The sequence below is a fragment of the Salvelinus namaycush genome, chromosome 15, assembly GCF_016432855.1.
Source record: "Salvelinus namaycush isolate Seneca chromosome 15, SaNama_1.0, whole genome shotgun sequence".
NCBI classification, from domain to species: Eukaryota; Metazoa; Chordata; class Actinopteri; order Salmoniformes; family Salmonidae; genus Salvelinus; species Salvelinus namaycush.
Genome location: NC_052321.1, coordinates 41,367,138 through 41,391,655, shown reverse-complemented (window position 1 = coordinate 41,391,655; position 24,518 = coordinate 41,367,138). Strand labels below are relative to the sequence as shown.

General features: G+C 42.5%; 1 protein-coding gene across 1 annotated transcript; it reads left to right on the top strand.

The window, feature by feature from the left end:
- The first annotated feature begins 1,929 nt into the window (after positions 1-1,929).
- LOC120059965 (39S ribosomal protein L33, mitochondrial-like) lies at positions 1,930-8,359 on the top strand. The gene is made up of 4 exons (XM_039009043.1): positions 1,930-1,951; positions 2,314-2,332; positions 2,859-2,965; positions 8,310-8,359. The coding sequence occupies exons 1-4, from the start codon at positions 1,930-1,932 to the stop codon at positions 8,357-8,359; spliced, it is 198 nt and encodes a 65-aa protein (XP_038864971.1).
- The last annotated feature ends 16,159 nt before the right edge of the window (positions 8,360-24,518 follow it).

Below are 24,518 nucleotides of genomic sequence, written 5' to 3'. Positions count from 1 at the left end.
ATGCCTGCCCACACCCTAACCCCACCGCCACCATGGGGAACTCTGTTCACAACGTTGACATCAGCAAACCGCTCGCCCACACAACGCTATACACGTGGTCTGCGGTTGTGAGGCCGGTTGGACGTACTGCCAAATTCACTAAAACAAAGTTGGACGCTGCTTATGGTAGAGAAATTAACATTACATTCTCTGGCAACAGCTCTGGTGGACATTCCTGCAGTCAGCATGCTAATTGCACGCTCCCTCAAAACTAAAAACATCTGTGTTGTGTGACAAAACTGCACATTTTAGAGTGGCCTTTTATTGTCTCCAGCACAGCGTGTTGTGATGATCATGCTGTTTAATCAGCTTCTTTATATGCCACACCTATCAGGTGGATTGATTATCTTGGCCAAATAGAAATGCTCATTAACAGGGATGTAAACAAATGTGTGCACAAAATTTGAGAGAAACAAGCTTTTTTTGCACATGGAACATTTCTGAGATATTTTATTTCAGCTCATGAGTCATGGGTCCAACATGTTACATGTTGCTTTCATATTTTTGTTCAGTGTATTTACCCATTTAATAACCAGACCTTCAGACAAATTTGCTATGCTCAATTCTTGATGCACTACCAAACGTGCTGTTATATGTTGCCTTCACACCCACAAGCGCGCCACTCTGAGTGGCCGAAGCGGCACGTGATAAGTTACCGATGTACAGTCTAAATGCCTGGTAACGTTTGTGGTGAACCGCCATAATACCATAATGCCATAGAAGAAGAAGCAACCCGGGAGTTGTGCTTTGGTATTTCAATGTGACTTACTTACCCTAAGATAGCTAGCTGATGACTCCAGGACGATGGCGGAATCCGAGATGGCGGAGATGGAACTTGAATGTGATGGCTGTGTAAATAAAGATGAATAGACTTTTGTCCAAAAGAATGGATAAAAAAGTAAAATTGATGTGGGAAAGGAAATGTTTAGTATTGGTATTACCCCATTGTATTTGGTACGAGGTTGTTATCTGGGAGTATTGGAGCCCGATTTGAGCCCATGGAGAGTATCCGAAATGGTGAAGAAAGTCCGTGAAAATTATAAGGATAGGTCTTGTATTGATTTTGTGTGTTTCTGCTGATCAGAAGGAATGTTTGTTGGGCCTCATTCGAGTTGATGATTATCCTGTGTCGTGTTTTGAGCTATGGAACAGGGCACCTGTCAAAGGAGTCATTTCTGGAGTGTCAGAAGATGTTGACATTGAAATGTTAAAGAACATTTCTGGAGTGGTTGATGTTCGTAGGATGAATCATGTGGTTAATGGAAGGAAGGAGAAGAGTTTGTCTGTTCTGTTTTTTTATGTGGAGTCCCTCCTGAGCTGAATGCAGCGGGGATATATGTACTACCCAGTCAGACTGTGTCCTATGCGGAGGCAGTAAAAACAGTAGAAAGAGCAGAAGGTTTGATGGTAGTGAATAACAGGGGAGCTATACAGCAACATGCACCGAGGCCTGTGTCACCAGCACAATCCAGACAAGTGAAGAAAGTGACTTTGTCGCTTTAATAGCAATGCTTGTAAAAAAAAAGAAAAGTTTTTAAAAAGTCAAGAAAGATTGACATCATTGTTTCTGTAGTTGAGACATTTCTGGGTTTAAAAAAATGTACATCTGACGAGCTACATGGATTACTGACTCATGCAGTCCCACCCTCTCAGGCCCTAGAGCCTAAACAGAGGATTTGAGGTTTTGAATGACTGAAGGAGCTGGACTATGGAAAATAATATTAATCTTCATTTTCTCTTTCCCATAGTGGAATTACTTTTCTTTAGGGAATTGTTTTCCTCAACATCCAGTTGGTGGCGACAATACACATTTTGGTGTAGTTCGCCATCAAACCCAAAGAAAAAGAAGCTATCTATTTGTTCTAGCTAATAACGTTACTGTATTCAAAAATGTTCCTCACTGCTGTAAACCGTGAGTATGTTTGAATACGTTGCTGTATATTGTCGTTTTTCCACTTGTATGGCAAATATTGTATTGTTTGGCTGGCTCTATGCATATTTGGTTGGTAGATTTACCTGTGATTCACTATCTTTAGCGTTGAAGCCAGCGTGTCATGTTAACGTTACCTTTCTAGTTTCAGTAGTAAACTAGCTAGCGACCATACTTGAAAAAAAGATGTCGTGTTGACTAGCGTTAGATTGCTCAATCAGAAGCTACGTTAATTAGCTATCAATGGCAAGTGTTACGTTAACTAGCTAGCTAAAGCTAACATAAACGGGCATAATGATCTTGCCCATCTGATTTCACTGTCCTCTGTTTTCCATGCACACAAGTGGCCAAGGCCAAGTCAAAGTAAGTGCTTTCTTTCCTTCTCCACCTCATTATTTGTACATAGACCCGCTATTTATTACTATATCCATGGACCATGTATTGTACCCTGTACTGTGTATGCTACTTCATAGCCAGCAGATCGGAAACCGCATGCTTACAACTGCACTAACGTTAGCATTGTTGTGTAGATTAGGACACCGTGGAGCCGGCGCGAGATATTGCTCTGAAAAAGTACCTCAATCCAGGGATGAGAAATGCATTGTGCTCCGAATTGTTCCATTATCCCAACTGTTACACCGAGAAGCTTGAACGACTACTACTTAGCAAGCGGGTCTGATCTGCTGGCTAACTACTCCCTAGTAAAATGTTAATACCGTACAGATTGGATTTTAGGTTTGATATCTTTCTCTGAAGTGTGTTTACTGTGATATTATCCTCAATCTGCTTTATTATAAAAGTGACCCAGAGGAATACCAATGTTCATGTAGTATATTCCACAACTCTTTGTGGGCTATCACACAAAGGAACCATTGTATCTGTGTTACAGGACTGTCCTAGTGCAAATGGTGAGTGCTGCAGGGACAGGTTATTGTTTCAACACCAAGAGGAACCGACTACGGGAGAAACTGGTGCTGCGAAAAAATGATCCCCTGGGTAAGCTACAAACCATCTCTGACTGAGTATCATTGTATGGGAGCAAACTATGACACTTTTTCTCTCCGGGAGTTAGCACTGATGCCCAGTGGACAACGGCCTCTCACTGTGTCGGAAAATGTTACTTCCGTAGCCATAACCAAGTCCCCCATTGTCACCTTGGCTGCTCTAGTTTGTCACCTCAGTCGATCTACAATAGGCTTGGGTGATTCCCCGTTATACTGTATATTTCGAAATACCAATGCATTTGGTTTGCTAGCTAAGTGGCAAGATGTCAAGATCAAGTTTCTTGGTTACTGCAGAGACATTCAATCCCCTCCTAGATCAATATCCCTGTTTTTTATTTTTAATAGCACCCGTTGTGTGCACAGTCGGTAATACCGTATACCTCGGTATGGTACAGAAATGGTATAACTGTATGAAAATCTGGATACCGCCTAACCCTAATCTACAAACATATAGCCTATACAATTGTAGTGTTACTCCCCTGAATGGGGGCAAATATGTAAAATGATTCACACTGACTCAGTGACTGTTCATTCGGTATAATGATGAATTGCAAAAAATCAACTCTTTACATATCACTTTTCTTAAATTACATAATTCACATTTGTATTCCCAGGCATTACTAATCAAGCTCTGCACAAAAAAACCTCAATGGAGCACACAGATCATATTATCACATTCAGTTATTAGAATGTTACTCATGATTCTATATTAATATCAGTGATGTAATTGTTAAAAAATGAAAAAGTTGGGTAATGGGTGAACTATAAACTCCAGTGGGCGATCGAGATGAGACAAACAACCACTGATATAAATGAAAATGACATTTGTGACTCACCACCTGGATTAGGTTTTGCGTAGGAAAATTTGAATTTCTGTTTTTCACATTGGATAAAATTAGAGTCAGAGCAACAACATGGTATATCATACACTGCATTTGAGGAACAATGGGAAAGTAATTCTGCCTTAAGTTGATCAACTTGTAAACTCACTTTTGAGAAAATTGCCTTTGAATGTTTTGCTATCTAGTGAAGAGCTATTCTTTGTCTATACCCTGTGATGGCATTTTCCTGTATTACCAAATGAGGAGAGATACAAACTACACACCAGTCAGAGTTATACTTAAACTTAATCTTTAATGAGCTTTAGCCTTTGACTTTCAACAATTCACTATCTATAATGAATTTTGAGAGTCACTACAGAAGAATACAAAGATATTTTATAGCCAAGATACACCCCTTTCAACTTACATGATGAACCACAGATCTTAGGAACAGTTCACAAAGGTTAAGATTTGTATGAAAGATATCTATAAAACATAGCAAACAGTTACTACTGTGTTAACAGTTCTCATTGTTAAGACCAGTGTCTGGCCCCCTCCTACTCCAAACTGGAACCCGTCTCACCCTGGTACGGTATAGCACAAAAACATTACCTTTACTATCTGGAATGCTCTTTAGGCGTTATTACCCAAAGACATCGTAAATCTCCTCTGTCAGTGCTATCTCATAGAGGCCCATCCTCAGTGGAACACACACACACACAATAGTCGACAGAATACTCTATTCTGTCGACTAAAACAACCATTCTAATGCAATACAAAGATTATAATATAATTTTACAAGCACGATAACATAATCTTGCAATTTTCCACGACAACCCATTCAGCATCGTTCACACCCTCTTAAGCTTTAGCCCCACCCAGCAGCACACTTGCTGCTCTGGCCGATGATTTGTTTACCTTCTGGATAACATGAAAACAGCCTAACCTAGCTCTGCTGGCAACAATTTCATTATGCTTTCTTTGCCGACGTCTTATGGTCGGTGTCAGTAAACGTGTAGCTAGCTACCTAGGTAAACAATTAACCTAGCTAGGTATACAACATGTCAGATCACACACATCACGCCACCTAACGTTAGCTAGGGAGCCAGCCAGCTAACGCTAGCTAACAGTACACTTGAAATTAAACCACTTTCTGACATAATTAGAAAGTGTAATATCTATACATTTATCTTACATCATCATGCATGATGGACGCGTCTCCCTGTCACGGATCCATGCCACAAATGCCCTTAGTTTAAAGACGTAATCTGGAAACAGGTGTTTTCCCATCTCTTTAGCTATCATACTCTAATTCCACTGATTTTAAAAATCGATCCTACAGAAAGTGGAGAGCAACACTTATGCAGCTACATAAATGAAATAAAAATTTAAAAGCTGCATTTGACAGGATTACCAACATAGACTGACCAGATCAAATAGACAAAAACCTTCTATATGGCAGACCAATCCGAACTCCTCTCTCGGCATGTCCAGACCATTCATTATCTCAGCCAATCATGGGTTGCTGTCTTTTTTTTATCCCATTTTCTCCCCAATTTTCGTGGTATCCAATCGCTAGTAATTACTATCTTGTCTCATCGCTACAACTCCCGTACGGGCTCGGGAGAGACGAAGGTCGAAAGCCATGCGTCCTCCGAAGCACAACCCAACCAAGCCGCACTGCTTCTTAACACAGCGCGCCTCCAACCCGGAAGCCAGCCGCACCAATGTGTCGGAGGAAACACCGTGTACCTGGCCCCCTTGGTTAGCGCGCACTGCGCCCGGCCCGCCACAGGAGTCGCTGGAGCGCGATGAGACAAGGATATCCCTACCGGCCAAACCCTCCCTAACCCGGACGACGCTATGCCAATTGTGCGTCGCCCCACGGGCCTCCCGGTCGCGGCCGGCTGCGACAGAGCCTGGGCGCGAACCCAGAGACTCTGGTGGCGCAGTTAGCACTGCGATGCAGTGCCCTAGACCACTGCGCCACCCGGGAGGCCCGGGTTGCTGTCTTTTTATGTGGCTTAACCAACAAGGCTCATAATTTAACAATTGTATTCGTATTTACAGATGGCATACAAGTTTGTTATTAAGGCACATGAAAGTTCACATGTTCAAGAAAGCATTTCTGCCAAAAACTGCATTTTAACATAGGCCTATAAGGAAGATGGACCATGTGGAGATGTTCATATCTGAAACATATGTTCTTTTTTAAAAGTTTTTAACTTGTACAGATTTTCTCAGATGGAGTTAGCTGTTTGAAAGAGTGGTGAATGTGGTTTTAAAAAGGCAAATCCGGGGACGCAGACGAAAATAACAAACCACTGTCCCACTCGTTCGCAAAGAGGCAGACACGATACGAACTCAGTCAGATCAAGAATAAGAGTTCTGAGCTATGATCAACGCTGGGAGTAATATTTAGATGTTGACCTGTAATTTATTTGCTTTGTTTACAAAATGTATTATTTATTCATACACGACCGGTCATTCAAGGGTTTCTCTTTATTTTTATTATTTTCTACATTGTAGAATAATAGTGAAGACATCAAAACTATGAAATAACACATGGAATAATGTAGGAACCAAAAAATTGTTAAACAAATCAAAATATATTTGACTTTCTAATAGCCACCCATGCCTTGATGACAGCTTTGCACACTCTTGCCATTCTCTCAACCAGCTTCACCTGGAATGCTTTTCCAACAGTCGTGAAGGAGTTCCCACATATGCTGAGCACTTGTTGGCTGCTTTTCCTTCACTCTGCGGTCTGACTAATCCCAAACCATCTCAGTTTGGTTGGGGTCGGGAGATTGTGGAGGCCAGGTCATCTGATGCAGCAATCCATCACTCTCCTTCTTGGTCAAATAGCCCTTACACAGCCTGGAGTTGTGTTGGTTCATTGTCCTGTTAAAAAACAAATGATATTCCCACTAAGTAAATCAGATGGGATGGCTGTGGTAGCCATGCTGGTTAAGTGCCTTGAATTCTAAATAAATCACAGACAGTGTCACCAGCAAAGCACCCCCACACCATAACACCTCCTCCATGGTTTACGGTGGGAACCACACCAGCGGAGATCATCCGTTCACAAAGACACGGCGGATGGAACCAAAAATCTCCAATTTGGTCTCCAGACCAAAGGGCTAATTTCCATTGATCGTGTTTCTTGGCCCAAGCAAGTCTCTTCTTATTGGGGTCCTTTTAGTTGTGGTTTCTCTGCAGCAGTTCGAACATGAAGGCCTGATTCATGCAGTGTCCTCTGAAGAGTTGATGTTGAGATGTGTCTGTTACTTGAGCTTTGTGAAGCATTTATTTGGGCTGCAATTTCTGAGGCTGGTTACTAATGAACTTATCCTCTGCAGCAGAGGTAACTCTGGGTCTTCCATTCCTGTGGCTGTTCTCATGAGAGCCAGTTTCATCATAGTGCTTGATAGTTTTTGCCACTGCACTTGAAGAAATGTTCAATGTTCTTGAAATGTTCCGTATTGACTGACCTTCATGTCTTAAAGTAATGATGGTCTGTTGTTTCTCTTTGCTTATTTGAGCTGTTCTTGCCATAATATGGACTTGGTCTGTTCACAAATGGGGCTATCTTCTGTATCCCCCCCACACCTTGTCTCAACACAACTGATTGGCTCAAACGCATTAAGAAGGAAAGAAATCCCACAAATGAACTTTTAATTTAGGCACACCTGTTAATTGAAATGAATTCCAGGTGACTACCTCATGAAGCTGGTTGAGAGAGTGCCAAGAGTGTGCAAAGCTGTCAAGGCAAAGGGTGGCTACTTTGAAGAATCAAAAATAATATAGAATATATACAATATAGTAAAAAATAAAAACCCTGGAATGAGTAGGTGTTCTAAAACTTTTGACCAGTAGTGTATGTAGTTACGGCCCTGGTTACTTGCTTCCTCCATACTTGTTTCCTCAATTGCGCTCAAAGCGCATTGAAGCAGAGGATCCAAGGTACTCCCTCGGTCCTCTTCCTCCAATGAGCTGAGAGAAATTGGTGAAACATGTACAGATGAAGCAAGGGTTTGACGCCAAATTTCAGATGTAGCCACAGTGTGGCTTTAACTATGGTCGTGTTCCCCTGCATGAATCGACCAGTGATTGCATGCCATGTCATCGAGTGTGCAGTCAGGCACCAGATAGGATGTGGTTAGCTGATACGTTAAATACTTATCCAGGCTTGTAAAATCTGGCATGTCAGCAACTTCTGAGCAGGGCAACACGACCATAGACTCAGCCATATGACATCATCATACACAAAGAGCCAATATTGGGAGTCTTGTTAGATGCATAATTTTGTTGTTGTTCCTCCTGCTGTGTATAATGAGTGATTTAATATTCAGCTCATATCAGGTAACATGTGTTTTCATGGTAATTCACGTCATATACTATGTTGGCCTAGTCATTTGCCCCTGCCTCAAAATTTTAATCTCACAATACTTCCAATTTGTGTGCATAGCTTTTCAGTGTGCATCCACTTACTTCAGATTTTTGTCTTTGCAGTGAACAAGCACGTTCTCTTTCACAAAAAGAAGAAGATTAGGTCGATTTAACCGTGAACTGCAAAGAATTAAGGATCTGCAACATCCTAAGCAGATTTCACTGACAATACTCATTGTATTGTCGAAACTTTGTTGACCATCATTCGTGAGAAGAGCTAAGGAGTTCCTATTGGACTTTTCCAGGACCACATCAGCTCATGGTAAAACATTTGGGATGAACCAAATGGTGGCAAAACCTTAAGCAGTTCTGTTTCCACTCCCATCAATGAGACAGTTATTCCTCAATAAGTAAGAAGTATCTTGTTTCATGTTGTTTTCCACTTGTAAACTTTCTCTACCTTAGGCTAAATCTTATTGATGATCTTTGTTCTGCGAGAGGATCATGTCTGGCATCATCTAAGTCAGGGTTCCAACTGGCGGGCTGAATTTGACCCACGAGGGGTTTTATTTGGCCCCCAAGATTTCTGAGCAAGAAATAATCATCATAACCCTTTATTTTAATTTTTTTTAAATATATATAATTCATTGTTGGACAATAGACTGTAAAAACATCAGGAAATCAGCTCCAAGTATTCACAAGCATTATAGAGATTGTATACAAATGTAAGCAAGGTTTGAAATGATTATGTTTTAGTCAAATATTACGTTTGGGCTTCTTGCAGTCAATTTGCAATCTACAAATGATTTGTAATTTTGTTCCGCCCCCCCGACCATCCACTTATAAAGAAATCGGCCCAAGGCTGAATCTAGTTGAGGATCCCTGATTTAAGGAATAATGGAAACATGAAAGAGACAACTGCTCACTTACTGTGCCCTCAAAGTATTCACACCCCTTGACTTTTTCCACATTTTGTTGTTAAAGCCTAAATAAATAAATAAAAAAGTGAGATTTGGTGTCATTGGCCTACACACAATACCCCAGAATGTCATTGTCAATGTGGAAACATGTTTTTAGAAATGTTATTAAAAAGGAAAAGCTGAAATGTCTTGAGTCTAACTATTCAACCACTTTCTTATGGCAAGCCAAAATAAGTTCAGGAGTAAATATTTGCTTAACAAGTCACATAAGCTGTTTCATGGTCTCACTTCGTGTGCAATAATAGTGTTTAACATACATTTTGAATGATTACCTCATCTCTACCCCACACACAACAGTTACTCTACAATACTAACCTAAATGACAGCGTGAAAAGGAAGCCTGTACAGAATAAAACATGCATCCTGTTTGCTATAAGGCACTAAAGTAAAACTGCAAAAAATGTGGCAAAGACATTTGTCCTGAATATAAAGCGTTATGTTTGGGGAAAATCCATCATAACACATCACTGAGTACCACTCTTCATATTTTCAAGCATGGTGGTGGCAGCATCATGTTATTGGTATGCTTGTCATTGGCAAGGACTAGGAGAATTTTGGGGGGATAAAAAGAAACGGAATGAAGCTAAGCACAGACAAAATCCTAGAGGAAAACCTGGTTAAGTTTACTTTTGACCAAACACTGGGAGATGATAAGTTCACCTTTCAGCAGGACAATAACCGAAAACGCATGGCCAAATATACACTGGAGTTGCTTACCAAGACAACATTGAATGTTCCTGAGTGGCCTAGTTAGTTTTGACTTAAATCTACTTGAAAGACAAGAAAAACTTAAATAGCTGTCTAGCAATGATCAACAACCAACTTAACAGAGCTTGAAGAATTTGAAAAAGAATCATGTTCAAATATTGTACAGTCCAGGTGTGCAAAGTTCTTACAGACCATGCCCAGAAAGACTCAAAGCTGTAATTGCTGCCAAAGGTGATTCTAACATGTATTGACTCAGGGTTTGAATACTTATGTACATTTAAATATTTTCATTTTCAATAGATTTGTAGAAAAAAAAGAAAGAAAACATGTTTTCACTTTGTCATTGTGGGGTATTGTGTGTGAGGCGGGGGGGGGGGGGGGGGGGGGGGGGGGTCTATTTAATCAATTTTGAATTCAGGCTGTAACATGTGGAATAAGTCAAGGGGTATGCATGTTTTACCCTGAATTATAATAAGCTTCACAACATTACGGTAATTCAGTACACAATTCTTTTTTTGTCTTGAAACATATACAATCAATCAATGGTACAACCTAATCTGGGTTTGGTGTTTAACTTTTTCACAGTTTTTCTGACATTTTAAAAAGGAAAATACATTTATTTGTATCCTGATCATAGGTCAGAATAAAAGTTTAATAATTCAAGTTGTCTTTTACCTCTTAAATGTTTTACATTATTATGTCCCATTTGTTGACATTGCCAAAGCTTATGAAAACAATGTTTGAGTGTCAGAAATTGTGGCTACATTTAGTATGAAGCGGAATTTATTAAAAGTATTAATCTTATTCACGTTTCAATGAAATTAGAATATTTAAGAAAGTATTGTATATGATAAATACTGGTATGGCAGATTTAATAAAGGACAATGGTCATTACAAATGTATTTACAGTCGTTATATTAGTTGATACAGTACTTGCGACAGTGTTAGATTGTTATGGTTCAGTGTCCATTTAGTGTGTAAGTTGCTGTCTTCTCTAGAAAATGTCCGCGGGTAGGTCCTTTTGAGGGATAAGACGCTTGCGTCCCATTTGTCTACACTCACTCATGCCACCTGATTGGCTCTACTGGCCATCCTCCAGTTGCATTGTGGGAAAGTGAGCCATGTAGAATGCCATGGCACAAATCAAGCTGTCTCCATCTCCCTGTGTAGAGATGAAAACGGTCATTAATACTCCAATACCATACTCAGATAGTGAAACACACACACTGAGGGTGTCAACAATTCAATTAGGATGTAGGCTGGAAGGACAAAAAGTACTTCCCGCAGACAACTATGACCTTGCCCTGAGAACTCACTACCCTTTATGACAAGAATGAAACATTAATTGCCTCATTTTTAGAATTTCATGTAAGCAAATAAAGGGCTATATGACTTAATTTATCATGAAACTTGAAAAAATGAATCAAAAGTGGAACTGAGATGAGATGTTATTTAACTGATCAACTGTTTGCAACAGTAGGGGGTGCTATGCCATGTCAATTGTGGCTTTTTGAAGAAGGCTCCCCACTGTCAGTCTCAATGTTTTTCATTTCAGAAATCAAGTTTTCAAGATGTAGAACTTTCAAACTACATAAATTATCACCGTAATGATGCATTTTTCATATGATGCAAAACGCATCATTCTGCGACACTTTCTGTATTTTTAAAGTTCTATATCTTGAACTTGATTGCTGACATGCAAAACATTTTGGGACTGTATCAAAAGTCGACAAAACAAATACCAAGCGTTTTTGAGTGGTATTTTCCTTTTAATCATTTTAATTTTCAACTTCAATGGATGAAGCCTATTACTCACCCTTTATGGCAAACACATGTATTATCACTAATTGTCCTGTCCTATCCTATCCAGTGTGAGATTCCAATTTGTTATAAACAATTAAAGATAAGACATGAGACAGATACTAACTGAACATTATGCAATTAGTATGAAGAATATTTAACCTACATTGAAAAATGGTTATTACGTACCAAAAATATGTCGGTATCATGCATATAATATGCCAGAATAATCAAATAGACTATAATTTTTTTCCCCCCCAACATATTTAGCTGTCTTTTGACAGGGTCAACTTGGCAGAATTATACCATATACCAAAATGGTATATGCTCGTAGAGTGTGCGAGACAATATAAGAATGATAGAAATAAAGTATTTTTAAAAATATTAATGTTCACTTTTCCACTGTTATTAGCTTAAATTAAGCAAAGCATTATCAACATTTAAGAGCAAATGTTGTTTTTTTTTTTTAAATGATACCTACCTAAACTTGATCTGTGAAAACAAAATATAATTATCAGAGGCTTTAATGCAAATGCCATAAAAACAAAAATACAAACACTAAATATATGGATAAAATAGAAACCTTTAATTTGTTTTTACTTTCAGGACATTTCAAGGACTACATTTCAGATATTTGTTTTTACACAAAATAAACAGTTTATAGTATAAAACAAGATACACATTTTTACAGTATTAATGAATTACACATTTTTGCTCAATAATAAGCCAGTAGGTTACAGAATACAACCATTTAATAATTTCCCAATCGAAATGTACTATTACTTCCCATTGCAAAAACATTTTACGTTTAGCACAAAAAGTAAACGGTGACCTAAAGTTTAAATGCAACAATGTTTCACACACAAGTTATTTTCAAAGAGATGTCTAACACCAAGCGAGCTGCAATAAACACAGTTCTACTAGATGATGAAAATTTTAAACTTCTTGTTGAAAGTTATTCTTGAAAAGGGAGAAGCTAACAAATTAGTAACAACATCCCTTTCGATAACACCTGTTGCAGCCACTGCAAACTAGCCGACAACAAAAGCTAGCTCGCTAGACCGTGGGAAAACTACTGCTCGGTATTGCGCAGTGACCTGTTGGCCTTCAAGAAGCCAGTTTCAATACGTTTTTGTAAAAACGGCCCACCCATTAGCTCAATGTGATTGGTTAATTCCACTGTCACTCCAAAGTGTTGCCCTAGTAGAGTTGAATCGCTGAGGCCTTTTATCTAGCTTCTGATGGCCAAGCCAATGGCTGACTTAGCTAGCTAGATTTATCTCCCAATAGATTCTTCAGTTAACCCTTTCCAACAAAAACTGAAGAGATTAATCAGAACATCATTGAAAATTATTTTGTTTTATAAATCCTTAGCCCTTCTCTAAAGGCGTAGAAGGCCCATTCTTCCTCATTGTGTTTGGGTTAGTAATAATTTGTAGAGTTGCTCTATTTTCCCTCAGCATATATGAACACAGAAATACTGGACATGGAAATTTGACAAAATTACAATGCTGGTCTTGAAAATTACAATCCTGGTCTCAACCCCCCCACCCTCTGGTCTTGACTCTGACTTTATTTGCTCCGGTCTTCGTCTTGAAACGGTCTCGCTTTAGGTGGTCTCAAACAACAATAGGCAAGGTTGTAGAAAACAACCTTGGTGTAGTAATTGGTGACAAGGAGGACCAATTCAATGTCTACAAAACTCCAAGGGTGTCACGATCGTCAATGGGAGAGAGTGAGGACCAAAATGCAGCGTGTGGAAAGTACATCTTCTTTATTTAAGAAAGAAGACGAAAACGAAACGAACACTATACAAAACAACAAAACAGACGACCGTGAAGCTATTCAAACATAAGTGCTGACACTAAACACTTAGACATAGACATACCTAGAAACATTAACTCAACCATAGACATACCTAGAAACATTCACTCAACACAAACTCATACACTACACCCAACACCCCCTTTACCATATAACCACCCAAAACGACAAAACACAAACATTCCCCATGTCACACCCTGACCTAACTAAAATAATAAAGAAAACAAAGAATACTAAGGCCAGGGCGTGACAGTACCCCCCCCAAAAGGTGCGGACTCCGGCCGCAAAACCTGACACATAAAGGGAGGGTCCGGGGTGGGCCTTAATATGGCGGCGGCTCGGGTGCGGGACGTGGCCCCCACTCCACCATTGTCAATATCCGCTTCGGTGTCTCTGGTAGATCCTGGCTGACTGGCGGCTCTGGAAGATCCTGGCTGGCTGGCGACTCTGGCTGCTCATGGCTGGCTGGCGACTCTGGCTGCTCATGGCTGGCTGGCGACTCTGGCTGCTCATGGCTGGCTGGCGACTCTGGCTGCTCATGGCTGGCTGGCGACTCTGGCTGCTCATGGCTGGCTGGCGACTCTGGCTGCTCATGGCTGGCTGGCGACTCTGGCTGCTCATGGCTGGCTGGCGACTCTGGCTGCTCATGGCTGGCTGGCGACTCTGGACGCTCATGGCTCGCTGACGGCTCTGGACGCTCATGGCTGGCTGACGGCTCTGGACGCTCATGGCTCGCTGGCGGCTCTGGCAGATCCTGTCTGGTTGGCGGCTCTGGCAGATCCTGTCTGGTTGGCGGCTCTGGCAGATCCTGTCTGGTTGGCGGCTCTGGCAGATCCTGTCTGGTTGGCGGCTCTGGCAGATCCTGTCTGGTTGGCGGCTCTGGCAGATCCTGTCTGGTTGGCGGCTCTGGCAGATCCTGTCTGGTTGGCGGCTCTGGCAGATCCTGACTGACGAATGGCTCTAGCGGCTCCTGACTGACTAACGGCTCTGACGGCTCGGGACAGACGGGCGGCTCTAATGGCTCGGGACAGACGGATGGCTCAGACGGCACTGGGGAGACGGATGGCTCAGATGGCGCTGGGGAGACGGATGGCTCAGATGGCGCTGTGGAGACGGATGGCTCAGATGGCGCTGGGGAGACGGATGGCTCAGATGGCGCTGGGGAGACGGATGGCTCAGATGGCACTGGGGAGACGGATGGCTCAGATGGCACTGGGCAGACGGATGGCTCTGGCCGGATGAGGCGCACTGTAGGCCTGGTGCGTGGTGCCGGAACTGGAGGCACCGGGCTAAGGACACGCACCTTCAGGCTAGTGCGGGGAGAAGGAACAGGGCATACTGGACCCTGGAGACGCACATTAGGCCTAGTGCGTGGTGCCGGAACTGGAGGCACCGGGCTAAGGACACGCACCTTCAGGCTAGTGCGGGGAGAAGGAACAGGGCATACTGGACCCTGGAGACGCACATTAGGCCTAGTGCGTGGTGCCGGAACTGGTGGTACCGGGCTGGGGACACGCATCTCAGGGCTAGTGCGGGGAGCAGCAACAGGATGCACAGGACTCTGGAGACGCACAGGAGGCTTGGTGCGTGGTGCCGGAATTGGTGGTACCGGGCTGGAGACACGCACCATAGGGCGAGTGCGTGGAGGAGGAACAGGGCTCTGGAGACACACTGGAAGCCTGGTGCGTGGTGTAGGCACTGGTGGAACTGGACTGGGGCGGGGAGGTGGCGCCGGAAATACCGGACCGTGCAGGCGTACTGGCTCCCTTGAGCACCGAGCCTGCCCAACCTTAGCTGGTTGAATGCTCCCCGTCGCCCGACCAGTGCGGGGAGGTGGAATAACCCGCACCGGGCTATGTAGGCGAACCGGGGACACCATGCGTAAGGCTGGTGCCATGTATGCCGGCCCGAGGAGACGCACTGGAGACCAGACGCGTTGAGCCGGCTTCATGGCACCTGACTCAATGCCCAATCTAGCCCTACCAGTGCGGGGAGGTGGAATAACCTGCACCGGGCTATGAACACGTACAGGAGACACCGTGCGCTCTACTGCGTAACACGATGTTCGCCCGTACTCCCGCTCTCCACGGTTAGCCTGGGAAGTGGGCGCAGGTCTCCTACCTGCCCTCTGCCCACTACCTCTAAACCCCCCCAAGAATTTTTTTGGGCTGACTCACAGGCTTCCTACCGCGTCGTTGTGCTGCCTCCATTCGCCGGTATCCCTCCTCGCACTGCGCCAGAGAATCCCAGGCGGGCTCCGGCACTCGCCCTGGGTCGATCGCCCACCTGTCGATCTCCTCCCACGTAGTGTAGTCCAGATTACGCTCCCATTGCCATTCCTCCTTGCGCTGCTCCTGTTGCCGCTTATCACGCTGCTTGATCCCGCATTGGTGGGTAATTCTGTCACGATCGTCAATGGGAGAGAGTGAGGACCAAAATGCAGCATGTGGAAAGTACATCTTCTTTATTTAAGAAAGAAGACGAAAACGAAACGAACACTATACAAAACAACAAAACAGACGACCGTGAAGCTATTCAAACATAAGTGCTGACACTAAACACTTAGACATAGACATACCTAGAAACATTAACTCAACCATAGACATACCTAGAAACATTCACTCAACACAAACTCATACACTACACCCAACACCCCCTTTACCATATAACCACCCAAAACGACAAAACACAAACATTCCCCATGTCACACCCTGACCTAACTAAAATAATAAAGAAAACAAAGAATACTAAGGCCAGGGCGTGACAAAGGGCCAAATCCTTGACATCAATTCATGTTTTTTTGCAAACGTCCAAGTTCAGCGTGCAGATCCCGAATTTGGCCCTAAATGACAAATGTGTTACGTCCTTTAGGACATCCCTCCTGTCCCAGTTTTCTGCCATCCAGACAGTTACAGCTAACACTCCTCTGGGATTGCTTATGGGTTGGTCATGGGTTTATTATTTCTTTCTCTGCTATTGACAGGCTTGGGCTTGGAGGAGGGATTGGGTGAGATGAGGGAGTTAGATCGCTGATGGGAAAACGCATGGAGGAATGTGGCAACGCGCTCAGATTTAACCACAGATGGCCCCCGCCAATGGTTCTCACAGGCCTGGCCGATTACTCACCATTCTGGCTCATTGCACTCATCCACGAACTCCTCCACCCCTCCTCCGAGAATCCACCCCACCTCATCCCCCATGCAAAACTCTCATCAGCCAAGAGGCAAGACTAGAGTCAAAGGTGACCAATGGTGAATTACAGGGCTTGCTGAGAGACTGGAAAAAGTGAGTATAGGTGGAGAAAAATCTAACAAAGCTGGTACATTTCCTTTTTTACCAATGTACAGTACCAGTCAAAAGTTTGGACACCTACTCATTCCAGGATGTTTCTTTATTTTCTACGTTGTAGAACACAAGCACATTAACAAGGAAATACATTCTAGAAATTAACTTTTATCAAGGCATACCTGTTAATTGAAATTAATTCCAGGTGACTACCTCATGAAACTGGATGAGAGAATGCCAAGAGTGTGCAAAGCTGTCATCAAGGCAAAGGGTGGCTACTTTGAAGAATCTCAGACGCAATGTGGTTCCATATGTGTGTTATCATAGTGTTGATGTCCACTTATTCTACAATGTAGAACATTGTAAAAAAAAATCTGAAAAATCCTGGAATGAGTAGGTGTGTCAACTTTTTACTGGTACTGTATGTTTATGTCTCCTGTCTGGTTTTTGAATTGGGTTGTGGAAATGCATGGTCCCACTTTGGCACTGGCAAGTTTCCAGTTCACAGTTCTGGTTAGAAAATGACTACATCCTGTCCACACCCAAACTCAAGGAGGTTGGCACCCATACTTGAAGTGACAGAATAGTGAGAAAAAAGATGGTCCCACATTCAAGTTGCCAGAACAGTTGCAATAATTTGCAAATATAAAACAAACTCCTTTCAAATTGTGATTACCCCCCTCGTAAAGAGTGGAACTGCATAACAACTGGTAACAAAGTCTTCTGATCCTCTCTGTTCACCATGCTCCAATGCACCCAATGCCGAGTAACTGTCCTCTCGTCTTGTGTTAAACAATGCCTCGCTCCCTGAGACTGGCATGTGACAGCGTCGGATCCCCACGTGACGCTCACTGGAGCTGACAACCACTGCTCCCCTCAGCCCCGCTGCGTCTGCCCCCAACACACTTTGGTGAAGGTTAGATTGGGAAGCCTGTCAGTCAAACAACAGAAGCGGTAGCCGCGGATGAGCGCTGATGCTCTCCACGGTTAACTCCATCCGCTACGCCGCAACCTCTGCTGGTTCTCTGCTTTGTTAGAGACTGGAGTCATAGAAGTTTGAGTTAAGGTGGCAGCGTGCGCAATCAATCTAACATCAGCATAACAAACTGGTGTACGAGTATAAATACATGTTGTAGCTGGTCTTCCCTTTTTTCTTAATTGTTTTTAGTCTACTCAATCAAATCTCACTTTGAGATCAAAACAGGTCTGCAAATCCAAATTCCTTGTTGGCCAACTTCATCTGTCTTGTCTTCCTTTCAAAACTGACCCCTGCCCTAACCTTTATCTAATTAAGTGATACAAGGAACCTGACATGGTGCCTGGGGGTCTATTTTTGACGCTTGACACGCTGCAAGTCCTGCTTCTCTCATTGTTTTTTAGGAGTATATACCCACGTGGGTGATTGAAAGATGAACTGAGGTCCACACTCCATTCCAGTTGGTGGTGGTAATGCACCTTAAAGTTGATTGACAACCGCCATATAAAGTGCAAAGAAGACTGAAGGAGGAGAGATTACTAGAAACTAACTAGGTTTACCCTTTTATCTGTAGATTAATTGTCGAAGTAGAGGACCTTGTGCATTTCAGGTAAAATAACAACCCAATGTTTCTATCCCAGGAAATAATTTGCTAGCGTAAATTGCCATGAATGTTTAATGCGTTTCGACCCGTCCCCAAATGAATATAGTTGGTTCAGAGTTCATTTTGACATTTCAACCAGTGTGTCCTGATCGCATCTGGTGTGGATGGACAAAATCAACATGCGTGCGACGGCGCACTCAAACGCGCGCGCCCGGTCTAATCACCTTGTAACAGCGCAGAGTCTGTGAAAGATGGAAAGCCTGCAATCAATTTAAGACCGAAGGAAAACCTCAGGGAAAGAGGAAAAGGGGCCTTAAATGTTGAGTGGATTTAACTTTGTTACTAGTCCTGCTTTGCTGCTGACCCTGACTCAGATTCTAATGTTTTGCCATGTAAAATGTATTACTCATGGAAGAGCAGGGAGGGGGGGGTGTTGTGGATCAGTGGATGATGAAAGAACTGGGGTAGCAACAGTGAGAAGCTTGAGTGTTATGCTGCTTCGAACTTAGCACTGACTGGAAAGGAGACTGGCACTATACTAATACAATATAAATGTGTATTTTTGGGTAACACTAAAAAAAATATATTCTCCCATATTCAAACCTGGTCATAAATCTTTAAGAAAGCATGCTTTCTCTAATTTTCCAGAAGCTCTGTGACATGCTTCTAATGATGTCCCATGTGTTTGTGATCCCACTTCTGACACCAATATCAAAAGAGTAGCCTCTTTTTGGAAATGTGAACACTCAAAGTCCCCCGATGTCACTACTAATAATATAATACAGCACTTCTACAATACTACTGTGTATTATAAGAGTCATAGCAAAAAGTAGCTTGAAAAATGATTACATCCAAGTGAATAGAGTGGGGTTTCCGAATGCGCAGAAGAGGAGGCTGGTGACGCTGGGTAACACACTGAAGTGAACCGCTGAGAAACACCAAGTGACTCACTGTATTGATACTACAAGATCATGACTTCAGACCCAGCCTCCTTTTTCAGTTTGCCAACTCAGTATTACATAGACACCACCAAATACACACAGAGCAAACTTACTAATGGTGAAAACAATGACAAGTACAGCACTACTACCGTGTTCATCTCAGCGAAAGAAATTCCAATGAACAAAACCAAAGAATATTTTTGAAGAGGCAATCACCTGACAGGCCTAACAATGCATGGATAAAAATAAAATAAAGGGCTGTCTAGCCATTCGGACAACAATCAGTTTTTTCCCTCTTTGCCAGTAAAAAAAAAAATGGGTTTACTGGAAGAGGGATTAGGGCATCCAAAAGAGTTAAACACTCCAGAATTTATTGGGCCATCAAAGTGTAGTGGGGGCAAGCACCACCAAAAACCTGACCACAGCCTGTGCTGTGTTGTGTTCTGCTGACTGGTGCAGGGCTGAGAGGTGAGTCACAGGGAGATGGGAGGAGGGTTTGGGTGAAGGACGCTAAACCAGGTTCCCCTCAGTGCTATGGTTAATTTCATATGCACCACCAGGGAATGGGGGAGTTGCTGTGTTTGCGTGTTGTGCTAGGGACAGTAAAGGATTATTTCATTATAGACACGTCGAGGCAGATTGCAGTACGAATAGTTTAACATTGATGGTACAGTAAAGGCTAACTTATGGAGGCTGTGCACATGCAGTCGGGACACTCCAGCAAATGTATTATCTATGCATAGTCACTTTACCTACATGTACAGTACCAGTCAAAAGTTTGGACACGCCAACTCATTCAAGGGTTTTTCTTTATTTTTACTCTACATTGTAGAATAATGGTGAAAACAAACTATTAAATTACACATATGGAATCATGTAGTAACCAACAAAAAAGTTTTAAAAATCTAAATATATTTTATGCTTGAAGTTATTCAAAGTAGCCACCCTTTGCCTTGATGACAGCTTTGCACACTCTTGGCATGCTCTTAACCAGCTTCACCTGGAATGCTTTTCCAACAGTCTTGAAGGAGTTCCCACATCTACTGAGCACTTGTTGGCTGCTTTTCCTTCACTCAGCAGTCCGACTCAGTGATCCACCATGAGAGGGCACTCAAATACTTGAAACACAGGGACACCAATCTCCGACTTGGCGCAACAAGTCGGATATACCAGGTAGCAGAAGGCATTGAAAGAAATTATATGGTGAGCTTTGTGATTAAGTTACTTAAGACCACTCTGGAGCTGCCATTGAAAATTGTCAAAGACTCCAGCCACCCTAGTCATAGACTGATCTCTCTGCTACCGCGCGGCAAGCAGTACCGAAGTGCCAAGTCTAGGTCCAAGAGGCTTCTAAACTGCTTCTACCCCCAAGCCATAAGACTCCTGAACATCTAGTCAAATGGCTATGCAGACTATTTGCATTGCCTCCCCCCCTCCACACCACTGCTACTCACAGTTGTCATCTATGCGTCACTTTAATAACTCTATCTACATGTACGTACTACCTCAACTAACCGGTGCCCCCACACATTGACTCTGTGTCGGTACCCCCCTGTATATAGTCTCGCTATTGTTATTTTACTGCTGCTCTTTAATTACTTTTGTCTCTTATTCTTATCTGTATTTTTTTAACTGCATTGTTGGTTAAGGGCTTGTAAGTAATTATTTCACTAAGGTCTACCTACACCTGTTGTATTCGGCGCATGTGACTAATAAGATTTGATATGAATTGGACATTTCAAATTGAGAGGGTGCACTGGGCACTGGTTAAGAGGCCGAGAGATCCAGAAGCACCGGCGAGGTCCATTTATAGTGCGGTTTCTGGACTTTACTGTTAAAGAAACTATCCTACACCTGTCCTGGGAACAAAGTTAAGTTACATTTCAAGAGAAAATGATCTACTTTGACCACGATTACCCCCAAGACCTACAGAAGAAAAGGATGCGAGTCCGAGAAGCTAAAATGGAAAAAATCCAAGCGAAGTGCCCATACCCACCACAACTGAGGATGACACTATACTCTGGCGTGAAGAACTTCAACACTTTGAGGGATGCGAGCCCAACCCTGAGGGCCCTGGGCATCACGTACAGATATAAGAAATAGACAGTCTTGAGAGAGACTGATGGCAGGTGCAAGAAGGACGACGCAGGAGGAGGGACAGAATGGCGCTGTCGGACACAGATCTGAAGGCATTCACCAAGGAAGACGTTTGAGAGTTATGTGCCACATTACAATGATTTTGCACTAGGTAATGAACATATTGACTTTGATGTAGCCCGCTTTATTTAGTTTTATAATTAGATGAGTTTGTCGACAGAAGGTATACATGTTATCCGTTTTAAAATCAACGTTTTAGACTTGCTAAATTCATTGGGTCAGGTGAGGGGTGGGCGGCAATTTTTTTTTGTGCATTTGTATACTCAACCGGGTTTGGACAGCAACTTCCAAAGATGAGGATTTTACAAATTTGGATTGTTGCATCAACACTGAGTGTGTTTACCCCAGAGACTGGGAAGTCACAGCTCTCTGTCCATATGTCAATAGGGGTTGGTTTATTTTAGGTAATCAACATAACTGGTCACTTCAAATAAAACATTTTTTGGGGGGAGACGACACTGATTTTGTTTGTTTGGTTATGTTCTGTGTGTTCCATGTTCCTTTGTCCTTGACCATCATTTTGAGCCTAGGAGTGAGTTTCTGCACTTCTCAAACATCCAACATAATTTAAAAAAAGGATCATTCTATGATGAGAGGGAGGAGTTATGTATCAATGCAAAACAACAGATTAAACATGACTCATTTGAATTGTATTAGTTATAATACAAATGGTATAAACCATCCTATAAAGAGGAAAAAATTGCTTAACCAACTTTAAGAAAATGCATTGTTTAGTAGCACTGGTCCAAGAGACACATTTGGCAGAGAATGAACATGACACATTAAAAAGAGAATGGGTAGATTAGCTTAATAATTCATCTTTTCAAGGTGGGAAAAAGAGGTTGCAGTTTTGTTTAATAGATTGGTGTGCTTTGCCAAGGATAAAGTGTTGCGGGATGATCAGGGTAGATATGTGATGGTAGTGGGGTCAATAGGGGGTACAGCAATTACTATTCTGAGTCTGTATGCACCAAATGAAGACAACCCAGAGTTATTTTAAAGATATCGCAACCGTAATCGCAGACAATGCAAAAGGGATGGTTATTGTTGGCGGGGACTTTTGACCTGCTGTGCAAAGTTCACATTCTAAAAAAAATCTAAATCCCTGGCTGCCATGATAAATGAACTGGGGCTTATTGATACTTGGTGTTTTTAAGCATCCCAGAATGAAGGACTTCAGTTTTTATCAAAGGTTCATGGCATCTACTTCAGAATAGACTTCTTTTGTATCTCCAAGCAGTATTTACATAAACTAGTGGAATGCACTACCTATAAAACTACACTATATATACAAAAGTATGTGGACATCCCTTCAACTGAGTGGATAGGCTATTTCAGCCACATCCGTTGCTGACAGGTGTATAAAATTGAGCACACGGCCATGCAATCTCCATAGACAAACATTGGCAGTGGAATGGCCTTAATGAAGCGGTCAGTGACTTTCAACGTGGCACCGTCATAGGATGCCACTTTTCCAACAGGTGAGTTTGTAAAATTTCTGCAGTGCTAGAGCTGCCCCGGTCAACTGTAAGTGCTGTTATTATGAAGTGGAAACGTCTAGGAGCAACAACGGCTCAGCCACGAAGTGGTAGGCCACACAAGCTCACAGAACGGGACCATTGAGTGCTGAAGCGCATGGCACATGAAAAGCGTCTGTTCTTGGTTGCAACACTCACTACCGAGTTCCAAACTGCCTCTGGAAGCAACGTCAACACATTAACAGTCTCAGATCACCTAACAGATGCCAGGAGAACTCTACCTGCTGGAATGCATAGTGCCAACTGTAAAGTTTGGTGGAGGAGTAATAATGGTCTGGGGCTGTTTTTCATGGTTAGGGCTATGCCCCTTAGTTCCAGTGAAGGGAAATCTTATCGCTACAGCAGACAATGACATTCCAGAAGATTCTTTGCTTCCAACTTTGTGGTAACAGTTTGGGGAAGGACCTTTCCTGTTTCCGCATGACAATGCCTCTGTGCACAAAGCGAGATCCATACAGTAATGGTTTGTTGAGATCGGTGTGGAAGAACTTGACTGGCCTGCACAGAGCCCTGACTGCGAGCCAGGCCTAATCGCCGAACATCAGTGCCCGACCTCATTAATGCTTTTGTGGCTGAATGGAAGCAATGTTCCAACACCTTCCCATAAGAGTGGAGGCTTTTAGAGCAGCAAAGGGGGGACCATTTCCATATTAATACCATGATTTTGGAATGAGATGTTCGACGAGCAGGTGTCCACATACTTTTGGTCATGTAGGGTATATCAGACCACAGTCCAATATGTCTCAAGATAAATCTAGGAATGGAGAAGCACTTTACATATCAGAGGCTTAATGTCTCTATATTGACAGACCTTATTGTAAAGCAATAGTTACAATTGAATGATGACTACTACAATGATGATGTATCATCTATTTTTTGGGAAGAAGCAAAGGCAGCATTAAGAGGGAAGCAGCATATTGAAAAACAGCAGGGTTAGGAGGATTCATCAGAACAAAAAATATAACCCTTTTGTCTAACTTGTATCTCACTAAATGATCAGAGGAAGAGGGGGCCGAAATGACGCGGCCAGTTACAGAGAACGAGATTGAGGAAGCCATTAATGGATTGAAAAATAATAAATCACCAGGGACAGATGGGTACCCATAAGACCTTCATTGAGGATATTACCCCAGTTCTGTGCAGAGTATATAACTATGCATTGTCAAAGGGAGACCCACCCAAAACGTGGTCGGAGGCAATCATAACAGTAATCTATAAGAAAGGTAAAGATCCTTCCCAGTGTAGCTCATTTAGGCTTATTCGTCTCCTCCCCACAGACCTGAAATTGTTAGGCACGATAATTCAAAAACATATAGGGAAACTGATTAACCCAGATCAGACAGGTTTTATACCTGACAGACAAATTACTAAGAATATTAGGAGAATTATACAGTATAAAGGTTACAGATGACCACATCTGAAAACATGTGGGATGTTCAAGGAAAATGAATGAACTAAAAATGAAAGTGGTGGTGGAAGATGAATCATGGGAAAGAGTTTGTGAAAGTAGTCACAGATG

Coding starts and splice junctions, on each gene's coding strand:
- LOC120059965 (XM_039009043.1), top strand. CDS start 1,930: ATGTTCCTCACTGCTGTAAACC. Junction 2,966..8,309: donor GCGAAAAAATGATCCCCTGG/GTAAGCTACAAA, acceptor TTGTCTTTGCAG/TGAACAAGCACGTTCTCTTT.